The sequence below is a fragment of the Diceros bicornis genome, chromosome 22, assembly GCF_020826845.1.
Source record: "Diceros bicornis minor isolate mBicDic1 chromosome 22, mDicBic1.mat.cur, whole genome shotgun sequence".
Classification (NCBI taxonomy): Eukaryota; Metazoa; Chordata; class Mammalia; order Perissodactyla; family Rhinocerotidae; genus Diceros; species Diceros bicornis.
Genome location: NC_080761.1, coordinates 5,875,051 through 5,895,495, shown reverse-complemented (window position 1 = coordinate 5,895,495; position 20,445 = coordinate 5,875,051). Strand labels below are relative to the sequence as shown.

Here is a 20,445-nt window from a genome sequence, read left to right as displayed (position 1 = left end):
CAGATACTCTTCTGCCAGCGGTAGTGGAGGGGGGTGGTCAGGGAGGCTGTGCACCTGCAAGTTCAAAGTGGAAAGACCCCATCTGCTTCTTCATTCTCCCTTCCTGTTGCAAACTGCATATTGTGGAAAAAATCGCTTCTGTTTAGAGAGTGGATTGAGTTAGAAATCAGGTCTTACTGCATCGAGAGCCTTTCTGCGTGCACCCATTGCACCTTTACTCATGAAATTTTAAATGTACTCATCCTGCAAATGAAAATGTCACCTTTGATTGTGAATCCCAAAGCAGAAGGGCAGTTCTGGTCTTCTGACTGTCGCCCACTCTTGTTCCACAGCAGTAGGCGTAGGCCTGCCGGGCCCCAGGGAGGTGCGTGGGACAGCAGTGACAATTGGGATTTTTCTTTCCTACCAAACCTGAAAAATAGTATTTTTTCTCTCCTGTTCTAGCATGGGACACCTCCGTTACTCATTGCTGCTGGCTGTGGGAATATTCAAATACTACAGTTGCTCATTAAAAGAGGCTCAAGAATTGATGTCCAGGATAAGGTCATAATTCTGTTTTATTGTAAATGAATTAATTTTTTAAGTATTTCCAAATGTCTCCTAATCACAGAAGCAACAGAGGAAAATAACATGTATGCCCTACTTCGTTCCTCAGTTTCCTGTAGAGGAACATGAACTGCTAAGGTAGCCCAGTCTAATGTATGTTATAGAGAAAGAGGCAAACGTCTGTCTTCCTCTGGGCTCTGGGGCTCGACATCAGCCTTTCTTTGTAAAACACCCCGGATTTACTCCTTACTGATCACGTTACTCCACGGTGTTATTAGATGTCACATTTGGAAAAGTTTTTATTGTCTAATTAATCTCATCAGAAAGGTATTTGCCCTGCAAATCAGGGCAACAGAGTGAGGAGGATACAGTCATTTCAGTGGATCTGTCGTCAGCCTCCATAGCCTTTCCACAGAGCTGTGAATGACAAAACTGGCCCTTGACAATAGAGGGGATTCTAACCAGAGGTTGAAAGGAGAGTTTTAAGAAAAGAAAAACAACTTTTTATATTGAAGTAATTCTAGATTTACCCAAAAAAATCTGCAAAGATAGTGCAGAGAGGTCCCTATCCGCCTCACCCAGCTTCCTAGAATGGTAATGTCTTACATGGCCTCAGCCCCTTTGTCAAAACTTAAAAATGAAATGGGAAGTCTGTTCCTCTTGGAAGTTGCTCCTTTGGAGTTGGCGGTCTCCTGGGAAGGGAAATAGAGTGAGTCTGAGTGATGGTGCACTCAGATCCATCAGCTCTCCGGAAATGTGACTCCACGTTGGTTTTTATACAGGGTGGATCCAATGCCATCTACTGGGCCTCTCGGCATGGCCACGTAGATACCTTGAAATTTCTCAGTGAGAACAAATGCCCTTTGGATGTTAAAGACAAGGTAAGCCACTTCTCTTCTTGGGGACAGGAAGAAGTAGCAAAAGGGTGCATTTGAGCTTTGGCGTGCTGTGTGCCAGGACCCAAACGATGCGATTCAGGACCACAGTCTCCCTGCAGAGGATTTAACTCAGAGCTTTCTGTTTGCTGTTGGCTTCGTCTAATATTAGAATTCGCCTCTAGCTGAAATCCGCCAGGTAGTTGCCATAATATGCAAGCAGTGAATTACCTTCCCTATAGCATGAAAACTCCGAGTTCCACTAGAAAGACAACCGAGAAGAGCTCTGAGTCCTGATCCTCTTGTTGGCTCGCCATGTGCTGTTAGGCACATCTCTTGACCATTGTCTTCACCTTTGAAGTGGCTGACAATGCTGATGCTAGAAGGATTAATGAGACAGTGTACTTAAAGTAAGGCTTTTTGGGCAAAGATGTTATAAAAATTATTGATTTAGCAAGATACCTTACTTTCATATATACATGTTTCATTCAGTCTACACAACAGTCCTGTGAGTTGTCAGGGCTGGAACCGGCCCCTAGGATTCCTACCTTTCATCCATTATGTATTCTACCATACAACCCTTCTCTCCTTCTCATACTTGTAGACTAATGTGTCATGTGCAGTCAGGGCTGCCACATACAGTTGCATGGATTGTGTACTGCACTGTGTCTACGAATGACATTCACATCAAAGACACATAGTTATTATGGCAGTTTTCTGTCAGGCGGCTATAAATTATCTTGTTTATTTTTTTACATCAGTTTATTCTGACAATTTTTGGCAAATATAAGTAAAATACCTTAAGGAAGTTGCACCTATTACTAATTCACAGAAAGTTATTTTATGGGCTACTAGTGACGTTTTTAAATGTCTCTGAGAACATAAGAAACAAGCTTCTATACATAGACAATGAAATCAGAAACTTGTTAATAAATAACTGCTGTGTGATGCACTTAATATTACAAAGGAATTTTGTGTTTTTAAAAAAAATCATATAGCTAAAAGCATCAGTATATAAAGAAGATTGAGAACAACCATCACAGAGAAGGGACAGCATTCTCACTTGGGGGGTTTGATGACAAACAGGATGTGCCAGGTGTGTGGGTTTAACACTAGCTACATGATGGTCACTCCGCCCCCAGGTCCCTGGCAGAGTCACCAAAGGGGCATCTGGCCCGAGGGGGCGGGCACCCGCAAAGGGGAGGACGTGGAGCCAGGCGTGCCTGGGAGTGGGCCTCCAGTCCCGTGTGTTGTAATGCCCACAGCCTGCTCCCAGGGGGCACTCTGACTCTCTGGCTGTTTCTTTTGCAGTCTGGAGAGACAGCCCTCCACGTGGCAGCGCGCTACGGCCACGCCGACGTGGTTCAGTTACTGTGCAGCTTCGGCTCTCACCCTGATTTCCAGGACAAGGTGAGTCGTGGGAGCTGACATCCTCCCTGCCTTCTGCTCTCTGCGTGGACGTACAGGCAGCCAAATGATATGTCTCTGCTTAGATTACAGAGGGCAGGGACTCAAAGAGAAGCACTGTCTAACGCTCACTCATTCACTTAATCCTCCGGACAACCCTATGAGGTGAGGTACTCTTACTGTCATGCTACTGATGAGGAAACTGAGGCAGAGAGAGGCTCACACAACTCGTAAGTGGTGGAGCCAGATTCGAATCCACAGTCTGGTTCTAGAGTACATGCTCGTGACCCCTGCACTATGACGGCCTCTTGCAGACGGTGTGTCTGATGATGTTGCTCATGAACGCATAGGCCTTCCAGTCCTACAGGCCTCGTGGCCGGCCCCTTGACATGTTACAGCATGGGTACCTCACTCACTCCCTTGCTACAGCCGCAGTACGTTTATGTGGCTCGTCTTTATGTCATATGAATGGCATAGAACATGAGGCAGCAAGGTTGTTGGAAGAATTTTCCTGCAGAGAAGTGCTCTCCTGCTGTTAGGAGTCTCAGATAAAGTAAATGAAGGCACTTGTACAGGAAAGATGCTACCAACCACCACGCTGGGGCTTCTTGTTCAGAAGAGCTGAGCTGATGGTTCCATGGGCTCCCTAAAGTCAGTTGTCAGTTAAATGCTGAGAAAGCCGAATTTGTCCACCACACAACTGTTGAGGAGAGCAAACTAATGAAGGAGAGACATCAGACCCATGCCCATTTTTGCTCCAGTAGCCATGAGCTCTTTCTCTCCGCTGCCTTGACTTTGCTGCCGAATTCAGCCGGGACTCTCACCAGCCCTCTACTTTCTTTCAAATTATGGCATTCTCCTCTGTGCACTTGTCTCCCTGCCAGGAGGAAGAAACCCCCCTGCACTGTGCCGCCTGGCATGGCTATTATTCTGTGGCCAAAGCCCTCTGTGAGGCTGGCTGCAACGTGAACATCAAGAACCGAGAAGGAGAGACGCCCCTCCTGACAGCCTCCGCCAGGGGCTACCACGACATCGTGGAGTGTCTGGCTGAACACGGAGCTGACCTAAATGCCTCTGACAAGGTGCTTTGTGGGTGAATGCATCACACTCGCTGAGAAGTGATCTGGGGGGCTGGAGGGACCACAAGACTCCTCAATTAGTTTACTTAAAATAACAAATTTGAATGCAGCAAATTGTAATTACCCTTTCTCTTCTCTGTTTCAAAGATTCTGTGAACTTTTCTAGATTCTGTTTATAGTTAATATTCATTTGTGGCATGTAACAAAATTTATGAATTGGTTGATTGCCTCTGGTCTCTATTTTATTTTTAGCCTTTTTAGCTTTGGAGCAGGTGCAATGATGATCACTGAGCCCAAGGCCATCCTTGTATAAGACTAAAATTTTCAATACACTCTTAGTTTGTAGGTAAACAAAGAAATACGTGGTTTATTTACTTCATCACCTGCTATTTTGTAGAAAGACAATAAACCATTCTTATTTGTCTGGCAATCGCAATTCTAGAACAGGTGTTCCTTTTTTAGTTAAACAAATTCATCGTAATCTGTTATTATTGTGAACTTGTGCTTAAAATGAGGCTGCGATGTTGCTATATATGGTTAGATTTAGGACGTTGTAGTTAACTTGGTAACTGCCATTTGTGGAGTATTTTCTTGGTACTGAGAAGTGGCTCTCACCTGGGGGCGACCTTGCCCCCAGGGGACATTTGGTAATAGCTGGAGACATTTTTTGCTTGTCGCACCAGGAGCGGGCGTTACTGCTGGCGTCTAGTAGACAAAGGCCAGTGGTGCTGCTTACATGCCACATATTACAGCTCGGAGGACAGGCCCCAGTGTCAGTCGTGCTGAGGTTGAGAAACCCTAGGACTGATAAGTTATAGAAATGTTTCCAGACTCTCTACCCAGCTCCTGAAACTCAGCACATCTATTCACCAGGGATTCTGTAATAGGGAAGGAGTGCCCAGGCTGGTCTTGAGCTGGATGCAGAGGTTAAGCATGTTATATATGCTTCTCATGTGTATGACAGCCCTTGAGCAAATGACTTCACCTTGCTTTCCCAGTTTCTCCTGGTGTAGTATAAATTAACAGGCTTTCCTCTTAGGAAAGATTGCTGAGCAAATGTTTTTAAAAATGTTTTTCAAATGCTCAATGAAACAGGCCATTGGAGTACCAACAGTTACTTTAGTCCTGTAAATTCAGAGACAAAAAGAATTGTCGAGTCTTTCTATCTGATTGTACTGGCCAAGCCTAGATTAATCAAGCTGGTGGTCTGCTTGGTCTGTGACTATTCAGAGTAGAAAGTAGGAAGCCTCTCTCCCACCCCCGGGAGTCAGTTCGTGGTTTTTAATCCTCCTTCAGGCTTTGCAATAGTGATCCCATTGCCAATTAAACCTGGCCCGATGGCGGCTGGAAAGGCGAGTGGCCAGGCGCACGTGCTTGAGTGGGAACGCTCACGGCCCCGGTGTGTGTTGCAGGATGGACACATTGCTCTGCATCTTGCTGTAAGACGATGTCAGATGGAGGTCATCCAGACTCTCATCAGCCAGGGATGTCTCGTGGATTTCCAAGACAGGCACGGCAACACCCCCCTCCACGTGGCCTGCAAAGATGGCAACGTGCCGATTGTGGTGGCCCTCTGTGAAGCAAACTGCAGTCTGGATATCTCAAACAAGGTAAAGCTGGAGAAAAGAGTCCAGCAGTGTGTGTCCGTCGACCTGCTTCTGGGTTTCTGTCAAGGTTCTCTTTGCATCTCTTCATTGTTCCAAGTCAGTACTGCTCGTATAGACCTGTTCTTTTTTATAGGGCTCTCCATTTTAAGTACTATTTCACATATGACTTTTGAATAATTTCCTAGAATAACAGAAAATTATTACATTAACAAGCACTTCCTGCCTAGCCTGGCTTAGCACTTATGGACGTCTAGAGAGTGAGAGCAAGAGAGAGTGTGCCCTCCTGTAGAGGAATCAGAGAACATGGTACAAATTGGGGCATCTATCTGGAGCACTAAGTCTTCAGGAAAACACCTAAGAGGCTATGATGTCATTGAGATTCCTGGGACCAGATTTCTCTTCTTAGCTTTCTCACACTGAGGGTTTTATGGCCAAAAGTCCATAACATCTTTTTTATGCTAAATAAATTTGGTAAGACAAAGGGATGCTATCATTTGATGAATAATAGAGAAATGAAAAGAAATAATTACATGCTCCTAGGTTGCTTTAAAAAAAATCTCATTATGTTGACTTCTAGAACACTTTCCATTTTCCCTGAGTACCATCTAGATTTTCAGTTCCAAATGAGAGGGAACAGTTGGATATTCAAGTGGTTTTAGCCCTGTAACTGCATACAAGGCAAGCACTGTTCTGCTATGATTGTGTTTAAAACAAAGTCCAAGTAGAATTAAATTTTAATTGTGGGAAATGTTTGTTTATAAATGGCAGACATCATGCCAACAGAATTTTATTATGATTTGTTTGAGATAAAAGAATTAATATCTGAAACAGCTGGAAAATTATACTTCTACAAAAAAATTATTCCTCTTGAATATTATGTGATTAATTCTAATGGAAATTGAAATGGGTAATCTTCACATTCTGGAAATATGAAAAGGCAATATCCTAGGTCTTAGCCATTAGATGCTGGTTGCTTTCTTAGTTTATCCCATTCTAATCTCGCCAAGTCAGTTACGTAAGTGGCTTAAGGGGAGAGCTAAATGTAATATTAAGCAGCATCAAGACCTTGGCTTTCCTTCGAGGAGTCTTTACATGAATACAAAGCGGCTTCAAGGAACATCGTGGCCCTCATTTGAATTCCTTTAGACCTGGCCACTGTACGCACAGCTGAGCTACTCTGTGCGCAGCATCTGGGGTGAGCTGTCTCCTGTGAAGGCGGAAGAGTGGAGCGCCTCGTGCTGCTGGCGCTGATGTGAAGAAGGGAGCGGGTGTTCACCTCACACCTGAGTGCAAAATGTGCGCTTGTTAAATATGCTCTGTAAATACCCACTAGAGAATCCTAGACTTCATGTTAAAAACCACTGGCTTAGTAGTGGGAAAGCTCTCCATCCGATACTGTGGATGGCCACGGCAGTTCATGCATACCGACATGAACTTGTGTTTTTACCGCATACGGCCCAGCAGCGGCACGTAGAGGCGTTCAGTAGAGGATTCGGTCATTGAATTGAGCTCAGCTGAAGCAAAACTCATTAGTTCCGTAATTGCAGCCTCTTGGAGTCAGTGACCAAGTTCAGACCATTACTCAGAACCCGCCGGAGCAGCAGCGGGCTGATGGTAGGCAGCCCTGTGTTGTTGTGTCTGCCCGCGGCTCCCTGGCTTGCTGGCCGCGCACGGAGGCCCAGCACACCGCCGCCTTCTGGGTCTTGCACCCTCTTCAGGAGGGTTAGTGTCAGCTTTGTTGTTTTATTCCTTTTTTTGTTTTTTTATTTTAGGAAAGATGATGGGGGCTCTAGAGGAGCTTAAAAGATGTGCAAAAGAGTAAGAGGAAGGCATTATTTCCCCCGAAAGCACATCGGCTGTATGGTCCCATGCTAGTAACCGGCTGTCAGTGTGACATGGCACAGTGACAGCCCATGTCCCACAGGCAGACTGTCACTCTTTCCCATGTGTGTCCTGCCTTTTCTTTAGCTGGATTCAGTTCCCCCAGAGAGGAATATGTCCATTCAGATCCTACCCCTGTCATCAGTATGTGACAGGAACTTGTCACTCTGATGCTCATTGCAGGGAAACAGACATTTCCCAGTCTTCATTCTGCTCACAGGAAAATCTGGAGAGTGGCTATTTAACTTGATGCATTAGAGAAGACACGAGAGGGGAGGAAATAGAGGGCTCAGAGCACACGGCCCTTAACCCTCTGTGTACACGCACATACACACACGCACACACACACCCGGGAGCATGAGAGAGAAGGCCGTGGCCGTCAGTGTTTCTTGTCGCCCTTCTCTGACAGCACGGTGCCACGCCGGGAGAGGGAGCTTGTAGATAGCAGAATGCATAGTTCTTGCCCTCAGGCTGCGTTTAGACAGACACACAGACGTCTCAATATATAGCATCTCCTGTGGCAGTCACTGCATGACAGAGGCCCGGGTCTGAGGAAACACAGACATGTGGACATTAAAGAGACCGGAGAGGGCCGGCCCCGTGGCTTAGCGGTTAAGTGCTCGCCCTTCGCTACTGGCGGCCCGGGTTCGGATCCTGGGCGTGCACCAACGCACTGCTTCTCCGGCCATGCTGAGGCTGCGTCCCACATACAGCAACTAGAAGGATGTGCAACTATGACATACAACTATCTACTGGGGCTTTGGGGGAAAAAAAAAGGAGGAGGATTGGCAATAGATGTTAGCTCAGGGCCCGTCTTCCTCAGCAAAAAGAGGAGGATTAGCGTGGACGTTAGCTCAGGACTGGTCTTCCTCACACAAAAAAACATAAATAAAGAGACCGGAGAAAGCTTTTCTGAGGTGGTCATTTACAGCGGGTGGGACTCGCACAGATGAAGAGGGGGGGAAAGCATGGTGCACACCGAGGGAGGCGGGCGTGTGTGTTTGGCGGCTGTCTGGACACGTCTGTAGCTGATGTGGTGTAGGTTTTTAGGGAGGGAGAGACTGGGGGTAAGAGAGAAGATGCCCCTGGAGAGGGACATCGGGTCCAGACGGTGAAAGACCCTGAATCTAATGCTCAGGAGTTTGGGGTTTGTTCTGTCAAAATGGGGGCCTTCAAAAGTGTAAACTTCCTAGTCCCCTTTCTTCAGCACACTTCTCCTCGTCCTCTTCCTTCCAATGAAACTATACGTCCTATAACCAAGGTTATCTGCCTTACACGTGAACCCAAACATTTCCTCCAAATCTTCCACACCTCTTTGCCGTCTCACTTTAACTCGAGGATATTTGAAATCTTAATATCTGCTTTCCAAATCACTCTAGAAGATAACAGTAAATGAAACATAAATATATATACACATTGCAGCACTATTTATAATAGCAAGGAATTGGAACCATCTTAAGTATCCATCCTAAGCAGGCTGGCTAAGTGAATTATGACACATCCATATATTGAATATTATTTAGGTATCCAAAAGAATGTAGTAGGTTTAGTAACAGACATGGGAAAGTATTTGCAATCTATTGTTAGGTGAATGAAGCAAGTGACAAAACAGAATGTGGAGTATGATCATTTCTTGGCTTTTCAAATTTTTTGTCTCCTTTTACAGATTCATAGATAAAAGCTTGGAAGGACATGCACCGCAGAATTAAGTAGGGCTAGCTCTGAGCAGGGGATCTTGCGGGGAGGGGTAGAGGATGGGAGGACGACTTCCATTTTCTACCAGGTATCCGCCTGTGTTGTTTAGATGTTCTAACTGAGCGTGTGTTAACTTCATAACAGAAACCTTTATTTGCAGATAAACAGCATAAATCAGAGGTACCCAGACTTTCTCAGGTCACAATGTCCATGGTGTCTCAGTGATATTTTTTCATGGTTCCCGTAGAGCAAAAGAAATACGTAACAGTTCTGTTTATTAAGTAGCTTGGTCCAAACAACTTAGTAAGTATTTATGTGATAACAACTTAGTAGCTATTGGAATAAATGATCCACATAAATTGAAAGAAAACTAATATTTTTATTTCATTCTTACATAACCACAATTGCATACTAATGGGATGTGTGTGCTTGTTGGGCACCTCACAGCTCCTCAAATTTTGACTCAGATTGGACACCACCACGCTTGTTTCCCGTTCCACATTGATTTTCTTAAGATACTTCTTATTACAGCAACCAACAGCCCCCTGCTGTGTGGACATGATGCCATTGAAAGAAAGGCAGTGCAGTCTAATGTTGAGACTCTGAACTACCTGGAGCTAGTAGTTCACCTGGTGTCTGAGCCTGTTGGTTCCATCAAAACTTTAAAATATTCCTCAGCACCCCATGAATTCATTGCAGTGCCCTGAGGTGCCTTGGCACACAGTTTGGGAACCACAGGCGTGAAAAATTGTGGGCATGGCCTTGGAATCTCATCTCATTAGAGTGACTTCAGTGGCGGTCCTTCCATCCCTTCTTCCCTTGCTGTGTCTAAATGTGAACCATGGCGCAGATCTTTCTGGAAGTTTGAGGCCCTCAGGCCCTGACTCATGCCTCCTTTCTACCAGTGCAGCAGGAGACTTAATTTAGTTATGTTATGATAAACCTCCCACTCTTTCATCCTTTGAAGTTTTATTTTGAAGTGACTCTTTTTAACTGAAGAATACTTGAAAACACTCTGCTTGGCTTGCCGCCCTCAGGAGGTGGCAAGTTTCTGGAGAACGGAGACCGCACCTCCTGTTTCTCTCTGGTGGATCCCAGATCCCTTACACAGTGCTGGCCCATGGGATGGACTCCATAACTGTCATCCCCAGCAGCAGTCATGAGAAGGACTGTCTTGGGTCTTTTTTGTCTCTTCCAGTATGGACGAACACCTCTACATCTGGCAGCCAACAATGGGATTCTGGACGTGGTCCGCTACCTCTGTCTGACAGGCGCCAATGTGGAGGCGCTGACCTCGGTGAGTAGGCTTCTGGCAGGAGAAAGCAACTGAAAACCTTTCAGGCTTCAAGGACTCAAGGGGGAAGGAACTTCTTGGCAACTACATCCTAAAGCAGACAAGCTGCTATTAAGCTTCAACTCCTCCACTGCAGTTATGTAAACATTTGCCCACTCAAACCCAGGGCCATCTCCAGTTAACGCTTCATCCTCTTCTCATTTCAGCAGGCCGCACTGCCGGGAAGGCCTGCCTTTTCCACTGGCTTCTTGTTGCCCATGTTACACAAGTGCCTTTGCGTGTTTTGTTGCATGTGTGTGTTTTCCTTTCCTAAATGCTCCCCCTCCACTGCAGGGCACTGGAGGGGCCGTGGGCTTTCGTGGAGGAAGGAGGAAGGGCCCCTGGGTGTGTGGGGAACAGTTGCCACCTCTACCCTGTGAGGCCAGGCTGCCATGCCACCGCTAGGCAAAGAGCTGTTCTCTCTTGTTTAAAAAGTCTAGCTTTAGGGGCAAGCTGCGGCGGCCCGGGGATCGCCGGTTCGGATCCCAGGTGCGCACAGATGCACTGCTTGGCAAGCCATGCTGTGGTGGCGTCCCATATAAAGTGGAGGAAGGTGGGCACAGATGTTAGCCCAGGGCCAGTCTTCCTCAGCAAAAAAAGGGAAGGATTGGCAGATGTTAGCACAGGGCTGATCTCCTCACCAAAAAAAAAAAAAAAAAAAAAAAAGTCTAGCTTTGTCCTGAGGCCTGCAAAATATTTTTAAATGAGATTTCTTCAGTTTCCCTCGCTCCCCACTCCCCATTCCAGACCTGGTACCTTCCTGCAGAAGAAACCCTTTGATTCACATTTTATGAAATACCAAAGAGGAAGAACATGTCAGCTAGTGAGATGAGGTTGCCGTTTTACCCCTGCAGTGAGATACTATCATTTGACTTGTTTCTGGCCCAATGGTGGGTTGACCCTCCATTATCTCATGGGGAGAGTCCTGAAAGTCACTAGCGCTTTGCTGACACAGTGTTTCTCTAAGGAGATTCAGTGGAGTTTTAAAATATGGCGGCCAACCTTGGGGAGATGGGGGCCCTGAGGCTGGAAGGAGAGCCTCATTTCTTGAGAGTCATAGAGGGATTGGCAAGCTATGGGTCCTCAGGCCAAATCCAGCCTGCCGCATGATTGTGTACATAAAGGTTTATTGAGACGGAACCGTGCTCACATTTACGTATTATCTATGGCTGCTTTCACGCTACAAAGGCACAGTTGAGCAGTTGTAACAGAGACCCTATGGCCCACAGAACCCAAAATATCTACTGTCTGTTCCTTTGCAGAAAGTGTTTGCCAACCCCTGTTCCAGGACGTGGCCTCCCTGACTGCACTAGTGTCACCTTGACGGCATTCTCTCCCCACAAGTAGTGGGTCTGCTCTCTGCGGAGTGCAGGCCCAGGGATTACCAGTGTTTTCACGGGACTGTCGCCTTCTCAGAGCACCTCCTCGCCCATCACAGACCCACACACGCCACGTGTGGACCTCTAGGCCTGATGAGTTATTACCAAAACCTGCCCAACCGTGTCTTGGTTCATGGTTCAGTTACTCCACGACAGGGCATTTATATGCATTTTTATGAGGAAAGTATTTTTTTGTCACAGATATTGCTTCAAAAAAAACAAACTGTCGAGGATGGCTTTGAAGATGGCAGCAGCTGGCTTCTGCCAAACCTGGCAGTCAGGTTGGGGCCACTAAAATGGTTGGCCTCTGGCCTCAGCGGAGTCCTTGGGGCTGCCCCACGACCTCTGTGGGCCCCCCGGGTCATGCCCCTCTGTCCTTCCCCACACCAGCTGTTTTCTTGCCCTCAGTGTATCTCCTTGCTCTCGCACCCTTCCCCGCTCATTACAGATGCCTCCCCTGGTCGTGACTGTGCCTCCCTAGTACCTGCAAGTGGACTTCATGGAGCCTCGCTCATTTCTTCACTCATTTATTCATTCTGCAAATACTGAGCACCAGGCACTGCTCAGGCCAGGGAACACAGTGAGGCCAAGACAGGTGGCTCCCCTCCCGCAGGAAACCTCCAGTCTGACGAGAGAGTCAGACCCAAGAGTCACCACGTGAACACACAGTTACTGGAGTGCGAGTTAAGCACCAGGCCCTGAGGGAGTTGCGGGGGGACGGGAGCGCCCCTCAGAGAGAGGGTGCAGAGCACCACGTGCCAAGGCTGAGCTTGGAGGCCACAGGGCCTTTGCGGAACCAGAGGCCAGTGGGCCAGAGCTGGCGTGGCGAGGCCGGGGCACGGTGGAGGAGCCTTGGGCTAGACTGCACATGGCCGCCCCGCAGGCATGTGGACACCGAGGGCTCAGAGCAGGGCCGGCCGGCACAGGCTCAAGCAGGGGAGCAGGCGGTCATCGTGCCACCGTGCTCCGTGCTAGGGACATCTCCAGTAGAATGATGATGCGTGCTACGTGTGTCATTCTGAATTTTCTAGAAGCCACATCCAAAAAGGAAAAGAAACTGAGGATATTAATTTCACTAATATATTTCATTTAGCAGAAAATATGCAAAATATCCTTTCAACAGTTCCATCCCACCACATTTATTGTTCTGGAAAAGCCCATCTATAATGTGCTCCAATTTCAAATCATCCTGGGGCTTCGTTGCCTGCAGGATGTGTCTGCCATGGCCTGGCTGCTGCCCACCGCCAGCCTCACCCTTCACCGTGCACTCCCTTAGCTGTACCGAATGAACGGGACTATTTGCACATCCTGGTTTGCCCCTCGCTCACTGCCCCTCATCGAGTTGGCATAGGCTGTTCTTTCCTCTGGGATCTGCTGTTTCCACCTTCTTCCCCTGCACACAGCACGTGCACACACACCCCCGCCTTCATAGTGAGAGACTCAACGCCTGAGAGCAGGCTCCAGGCACACAGCACCTGCGCACACGTGCACACACACCCCTGCCTTCATAGTGAGAGACTCAACGCCTGAGAGCAGGCTCCAGGCACACAGCACCTGCGCACACGTGCACACACACCCCTGCCTTCATAGTGAGAGACTCAACGCCTGAGAGCAGGCTCCAGGCACACAGCACCTGCGCACACGTGCACACACACACCCCTGCCTTCATAGTGAGAGACTCAACGCCTGAGAGCAGGCTCCAGGCACACAGCACCTGCGCACACGTGCACACACACACCCCTGCCTTCATGGTGAGAGACTCAACGCCTGAGAGCAGGCTCCAGGCACACAGCACCTGCGCACACGTGCACACACACACCCCTGCCTTCATGGTGAGAGACTCAACGCCTGAGAGCAGGCTCCAGGCACACAGCACCTGCGCACACGTGCACACACACACCCCTGCCTTCATGGTGAGAGACTCAACGCCTGAGAGCAGGCTCCAGGCACACAGCACCTGCGCACACGTGCACACACACACCCCTGCCTTCATGGTGAGAGACTCAACGCCTGAGAGCAGGCTCCAGGCACACAGCACCTGCGCACACGTGCACACACACACCCCTGCCTTCATGGTGAGAGACTCAACGCCTGAGAGCAGGCTCCAGGCACACAGCACCTGCGCACACGTGCACACACACCCCTGCCTTCATGGTGAGAGACTTTACGCCTGAGAGCAGGCTCCGGGCACACAGCAACTGCACACACGTGCACACACACCCCTGCCTTCATGGTGAGAGACTCAACGCCTGAGAGCAGGCTCCGGGCACACAGCACCTGCTCACACGTGCACACACACCCCTGCCTTCATAGTGAGAGACTTAACGCCTAAGAACAGCACCTGCGCACACGTGCACACACACACCCCCACCTTCATAGGGAGAGACTTAACGCCTGAGAGCAGGCGCTGGGCACAGCACCTGTGCACACATGCACACACACACCCCCGCCTTCATAGTGAGAGACTTAACGCCTAAGAACAGCACCTGTGCACACGTGCACACACACACTCGCCTTCATAGTGAGAGACTTGTAATGCCTGAGAGCAGGTGCCAGGCACATAGCAGCAGATGAGGTTAGTGGCAAGAAGATTCCGGGACACTAACTCCTGATCTTTCCACATTCAACTGGAGCCCCAGGAAGCCTCCTCTTTCCTAGCCCCCTTCAGCAGGTACGATTTGCCCCACTCTCTTGCCCTGTTGGAATTGACTCTGATTCTCCCATGAGGCTGTGAGCCCTTGGCCATGATCTTCTGTAATTTGTCCTAGTCTCCTCACTGGTCTCCCTGTTTCCACCCTCACCTGTCCACAGTCTGTTCCTCACACAGCACCCTGTGTGACCCTGTTCAAACATAAGTCAGATCACGTCCCTCCTCTGCTTGGACCCTCCAGCAGGGTAAAAGTCTTTATGATGGGGGCGCCCCTAAAGATCTGGCCTTCACATTGCCTCCCTGACCCCATCACTTGCTCCCCCTGCACCAGCCACATGAGCTTCTTTGATATTCTTCAAACATGACAGTCATCCTGCTGCCTTGGGGCCTTTGCACTTGCTGTTCTTTGCAGAACTTCTTCTAGGTATGCAAATGGCTTGCTCTCACTTCCTTCGGGTTTTTGGCTCAGATATCACCTTCTCGGTTAGGCCTTCCTGGACCATTGTTTGTAACAAGGAGGGCAGTGAGTGTGAGGATTGCTCATGGGCCAGGCGCAGCACATGGAGTTAGCACCTCACTCAGGGGCTCACAATAGAACAAGGCCAGAATGCACAGATCCACTTCCTACCACTTTCCCTCTTGGACGGAAAGCCAGGGAGTTGGGGGAGATTCTCGGCTCTTTTATTGATAGTTACTGCTGCTTGCTTTTTCTGCGCCCAGCACTTCACTGGTTCTTTCCATTTGGTTTTCTCTAATCTGCTCAAGAACCTGTGTGGTGACGGGGTGGTTTCCCATCTTGCAGATGAAGAAACCCAGGCTCTGGGAGGCCGAGTGACTGACCACACAACCGGTGAGGGGCAGGATCAGGACTAAAACCTGGGTCCTTCTAACTGCAAAGTTCAAACTTTCTACCACACTGGCAGGCATTGCTTTTGGGAGCCTGAAAGGTGTGCTTTAGAGCAACGTGTCTGCAAACTGTACAGTGCTGCGCACACGTAAGGAATTGTTGAGGGCAGTTTTCCTGTCACTCGAGAGGCTTCTTGGTGGAGAGGAACTCTGCCAGTGAGCGTCCTCTGCCTGTGCAATGTGCAGACTGGAGGCCTCCGAGGGAAATAAATGTTATGGCCAGACATGCCAGAAGACAGAAAACTTAAGTCGAGGCTCAAATTTCTTCCAGGTAGGACAGCGCTTCCCAAACGTTGCTGCACAGTAGAATCTCGTGGGAGCTCTCAGAACCCCGATGCCCAGGTCCCACCCCACACTGATGAAAGCAGAGCAGCCAGTGGGGAGCCAGGCAGCAGGAGTTCTTAAAGACCCGGGGATTCCAGTGTGCGGGGAGTTTGAGAACTGCCGAACTCAGGCCTTTCTTACCATGTCGGTGAAGGATCTGGAGAGTTGGGCAAGAATCCCTCATGGGATACCTGCTTCAGCCCCGGCTGAGCCCGGACCGGCAGCCTCAGGCGCTGGTTCTCAGCTGGGGCATCTCGCCCCAGGGAACACTTGGCACTGTCTGGAGACGCCAGGTTGTCACAAGTAGGGGAGTGCTACTGGCATCTGGTGGTCGAGGCCAGGGATGCTGCTAAACATCCTGCAGTGCGCAGGACAGCCCCCACAACAGAACTGTCCCGTCACAGGTCGATAGCGCCGAGGTGGAGAAACTGCTCTAATGGGACTGGCGCGTGGCTCGGATGGTGACTTGAGCTGAGAAATTGGAAGGTGTGCTGCTAAGCAGCTTTCGGGCATCCCTAAGCTTCCACGGGAAGGGAACTTCAGCTGTTACTGAAAGACATGGAGAGAGGCCAAAATGTTTCTTATTCTTGTTTAAAAAGTATCGCTTTTATTTATTTGGAAATTGCTTCTCATCTGTCTACTTTTAAATTTGGAATGATGTCTAAAGTTGCAGCAGAACAGTCCCTCAGCCTCCATTTCCCCCAGTGGCCTGTGAACAGCCAGGGTTCCCGCCACCCAGGAGTGACTGAGGATGACCGCACATCAGCGCTGAGCTGGATCAGGCACGGAGTATTAGAGGTGCTCAGCTCACCTTAGCCAGGAGAGTTTCAACAGTGATCTAATTAAAAAGCAAACGCCGAAGTGCCAGGGACCCTGTTTCCTCCTTGTATGTTCACCGAAAATCTGAAGATCAAAATTGTGTGTGAAGCTCAGCCTTTTCTTTGGAACACACAGTAATCCCGTGTAACTAGCGTGGTCTGCGTGCTGAGGGCGGTCCACGCAGGGCTCTGAGATGTGAGCCTGCACTGACTAGAACCTGGCATCTGACGACCGACTTTGCTTCCTGCCTGATTGGACAGGGGCTCAGGACACAGGAGTCTGCCCATTCACGAGGGGCCACGGCGGACTAACTAATGCCCGTGGGCCCGCGTCGGCTCACCGTTGGATCGCAGGGCCCCAATTCACAATGTCTTCCTACTTCTGCTCGTCCTTTCCTGGACAGTCAGGTGAAATAGATTCCACAGATAGTGAAAGAATCAGGGCACGCTCTCTCTGCCCACCTTATTTGCTTCTGACACCCGTTACGCTTGCTTCCGCCTCCGATGACGGATTGGTGTCTGGAACACACAGCTCTTTGTGGTGAAGAAAAAGACTAATTATTTTTCTCCAACAGGATGGAAAGACGGCAGAAGATCTTGCTAAATCGGAACAGCATGAACATGTAGCAGGTCTCCTTGCAAGACTCCGAAAGGTGAGAAATTCTGTTTATTGGTCTGAAATTCTCTGTTTTAATGTGAAAAGTTCTGTCTTTTCCCTTGTAAACATGAAAATGAACAAAATGAGGCCTTGGACGCACAGGTGGTATGAAAGGCGCCGGCGCCGGCCCCTGCCCCGTGGTTTGCAAACAGTTGGCTAAATGCATCTGCCAGCCATCCTGCTGTTGCTCCTGGACTTGGAAGTCGTTCGGCCTCTTTGCAGTTGCTGTGCCTGGTTTCCCTCCTCCCGCCCTCTCTGTAGTAACTACCCCCCCTGCCCCCTGTAAAGGAGAGGAAATGGGAAAGCTGCTCTCTGCTCCCCTCCTCTTAATGTTGCGCTCCAGGATATCACTCACGCCCGGTTTATCACACATCCGTGCTCTACGGTTTAAGGAAACCTGACAAAAATAAGTAAATGCAGGTGTGCCTTTCCAGCCTCCATCAAAGCAGTGGGTGTGGAGAAACTTCCAAATAGTCATATTCTTTAAGCCAGGAACTCTATGTGTGAGCCTCTATCCTAAAGAAATATGGGGAAAAAAGGGTTTAATGAACAAAGATGTTCACTGCAGTGTTATTTATAATACAGTAATAAAAACTGGAAACATCAGATAACCAGCAGTCATCTCTAGTAAATTGTTATACAGCTATAGAATACAGGGGTTTTGGCCATTAAAATATTTTTGAAGAGGTTTTAGTAATAGGAGTTTAATGCTTAAGATGTTCCTGGGCATCAAAGCAGAAGACAAATTGTGCACATTATAATCCCTAGTATGTTTTTTAAAAATGCATAGAAAGAAAATGTTAACAATGGTGTCTTTGGATTTGCTATTGTAATTAACATTTTCTTCTTTAAACATTATGGTATTTTTCCAAATTTCCTATAATAATCATGTAGTAATTTTTCAAAAAACAAACTTTATAGAAATAAAATAATTCAGTCAATTTAAGTGCTCATTGAAAAGGTGTTGTCCAAAATAAGCTCTGAGTATCCCACAAAGGGCCTGCCATGTAAACAGAAAAGTGCCTGGGGAGGGATGAGAGTATCTTAACTTTCACAGCGACTGAAAGCTTGAGTTTCCTAGTGTCCCAGGGTCCTAGGTTGGGGAAGACAGGTAGATTGGAATAATTTCTTTCCCAGGGCTTGGAGTGAGCTGGGGGGATAATTTGTCTTCACACCTTTGTGTTGTGGAGTCTGAACTGGCCACAGTGGCACTGGGCAAACGGTGAGGACACTGAGCTCTCCAGCCGCTACAGGGATTCAGTCTCTCCTTTGTTTTGGAAATTCCAGAAAGAGATCAGTCTGGAAAAGTTTCCCTAGGCTTACTCACACGTTCTTACAGGAACTCCATAAATTAAGTGTATGCTCCGTGTTCTCCCCTCTGTACCACCAGGACCCTCTCCTTGTGAGGGAGAATTTGGATGAGAAAAATAAGGGAAACGTTTTTGTTTACAAGCAAAACAAGAGGGGAGTGGCGCCTAAGACTCAGTCATGGCCAGCAAATCAATAATGAACTTCCACAGAAGAGCTCCTCATCTTTAAATTTACCCTATTTGATATGTCAGCCCGACGAAACACAACTCCAGGCAAAATTGACTCAGAGGCTACCAGTTTGCAACCCTTGACTTTTGCGGGATTTTACAGTAGGGAGCCCTGCACCGGAGTTTTACAGGTTTATAGACAAAGTGTCACAATATAAGGGCTGTTCTAAATCGACTACCCCTTATCGCGTCCATCGTCAGTGAAAAGCAACTGAAATGAAATCCGGCCTTTCCACAGGCTGGATGAGCAGGCATTTTTTACTGTTAATTATTTGGTCCCTCTGACGGTCCACTGGTAGAAGGAAACACTTGATTAGACTTGACACCTTACCAGATCTACAGACGTGCTGGGTCAGGTCTTCTCAGGTTTCCCAAATTCCAGAGAAGGATTTTCAGCTGCCACGTTGCGGCACCGCCGTCGTGACCTGAGCAGAGCGTCGTGCTCGCCGGGTGTTTGCGGGCTCGGCTGAAACGGGCAGGCCTCTCACAGTGTAGCACTCTGGAAAATGCGGTTCCACATTCTTGCCGGGTGTGCAGTGCTCTTCACCATCTCAGACGCTCTTATTATAGAGCAGCAGCGCACGGGAAGGTGCAGGCCACGCATCTTGAATCAAAAATCCATGGCAGACCCCTGATCTCCAGTCGTCTGATGGCTCGCCCGGGAAACGCCCTCCTCTGGCGCAGTTACCTGGCTTTTCTTGGGCGGTGCTGTGTTTGTACCCATCTGCCCCTTGGGGGGGGGTCCCTTCTTTTATTTAAGAACAGATGTGCTACACTGGTCCATTATGGTGGCGGATCTGAAACAAGGACTAAATGCCCAGAAAAAAGACATGAGGGTGGGAACACCCGACGCCGCAGCCAGGCTTGGGTTGGATTGGATTGGTGCTCTTTCTCCCTTAGTCTGATTCCCACATTTTCTGCAATGTGCTTAGACTAATTTTGTAACTAGAAATATAAATGAAAAGAAGCTTGCTGTGGTGCTGCTGCCAGCTTCCTGTGCCCCAGGAAAGGGTGGCTGTTTTCCAGTTTTGGAATTTCCAAAATTCCAGAGAATTTTGAATTCGGAGCAGAGTGGGTTCCTGCATGGTCCTAGTTTGGGTTTTCCTTTATTTTCTTCCACTGATTTGCACCTTTGTTTTTTGGTGCCTAGATTTTCAAAAGAGAGATGGGAGAGGGAATATTACAATATTTAATATTTCACCATTATCCTGTGATTTTTCTCTAAGGAGAGATCAAGGCAAAGCAGAGTCATTTTAATGCCTGTGATGAAAGGACCTCATCCCTCTCAGTGCCCAGAATCCACCGAAAGGCTCCCCTCTCATTGCTGCTTTGACAGGCACAATATAGGGTAATGGCCGAGAGCATCGACTCAGGAGTCAGACGAGGGGTTCAAATGCCAGCTTGGCGACTTTCTAGCCGACTGAACTAGCAAGCTGCTTAACAGCTCCGTACCTCAGTTTCCCCACTTGTCAAATGGGCTGAGTATGGTGCTGCCTCACAGGATGGTGATGAGGTTGGATGGGCTAATGTAAACGATGTCCTTAGAACAGTGCCTGCACATAGTAAGCACCATGTGTTTGCCACTGTAAGCGTCATTTTTGGTATTCTGCAGATCACTCCACTTCCTGGGGATACATGGAGATTTCCCCAATGTGTCTTCTTCTGTGCCCAGACCTTGCGAGCAGATGTTGGGGTGTCAACAATGGCAACTGTGGCAGGGTACCCTTAGAGTCATTTTTAGTAACAGCC

General features: G+C 48.3%; 1 protein-coding gene across 8 annotated transcripts in view; it reads left to right on the top strand.

Moving 5' to 3' along the window:
• The window catches only part of DAPK1 (death associated protein kinase 1), a 176,547-nt gene that overhangs the window by 128,319 nt on the left and 27,783 nt on the right, over positions 1-20,445 (top strand). For 7 of the 8 annotated variants that reach the window (XM_058565482.1, XM_058565484.1, XM_058565487.1 and 4 more), the window contains 7 exons: positions 445-543; positions 1,329-1,427; positions 2,733-2,831; positions 3,713-3,910; positions 5,320-5,517; positions 10,289-10,387; positions 17,076-17,153. In XM_058565482.1, the coding sequence (XP_058421465.1) occupies positions 445-543; positions 1,329-1,427; positions 2,733-2,831; positions 3,713-3,910; positions 5,320-5,517; positions 10,289-10,387; positions 17,076-17,153 (870 nt within the window). The remainder of the gene's footprint in view (positions 1-444; positions 544-1,328; positions 1,428-2,732; positions 2,832-3,712; positions 3,911-5,319; positions 5,518-10,288; positions 10,388-17,075; positions 17,154-20,445) is intronic. The other variant, XM_058565486.1, reaches the window with a different exon arrangement.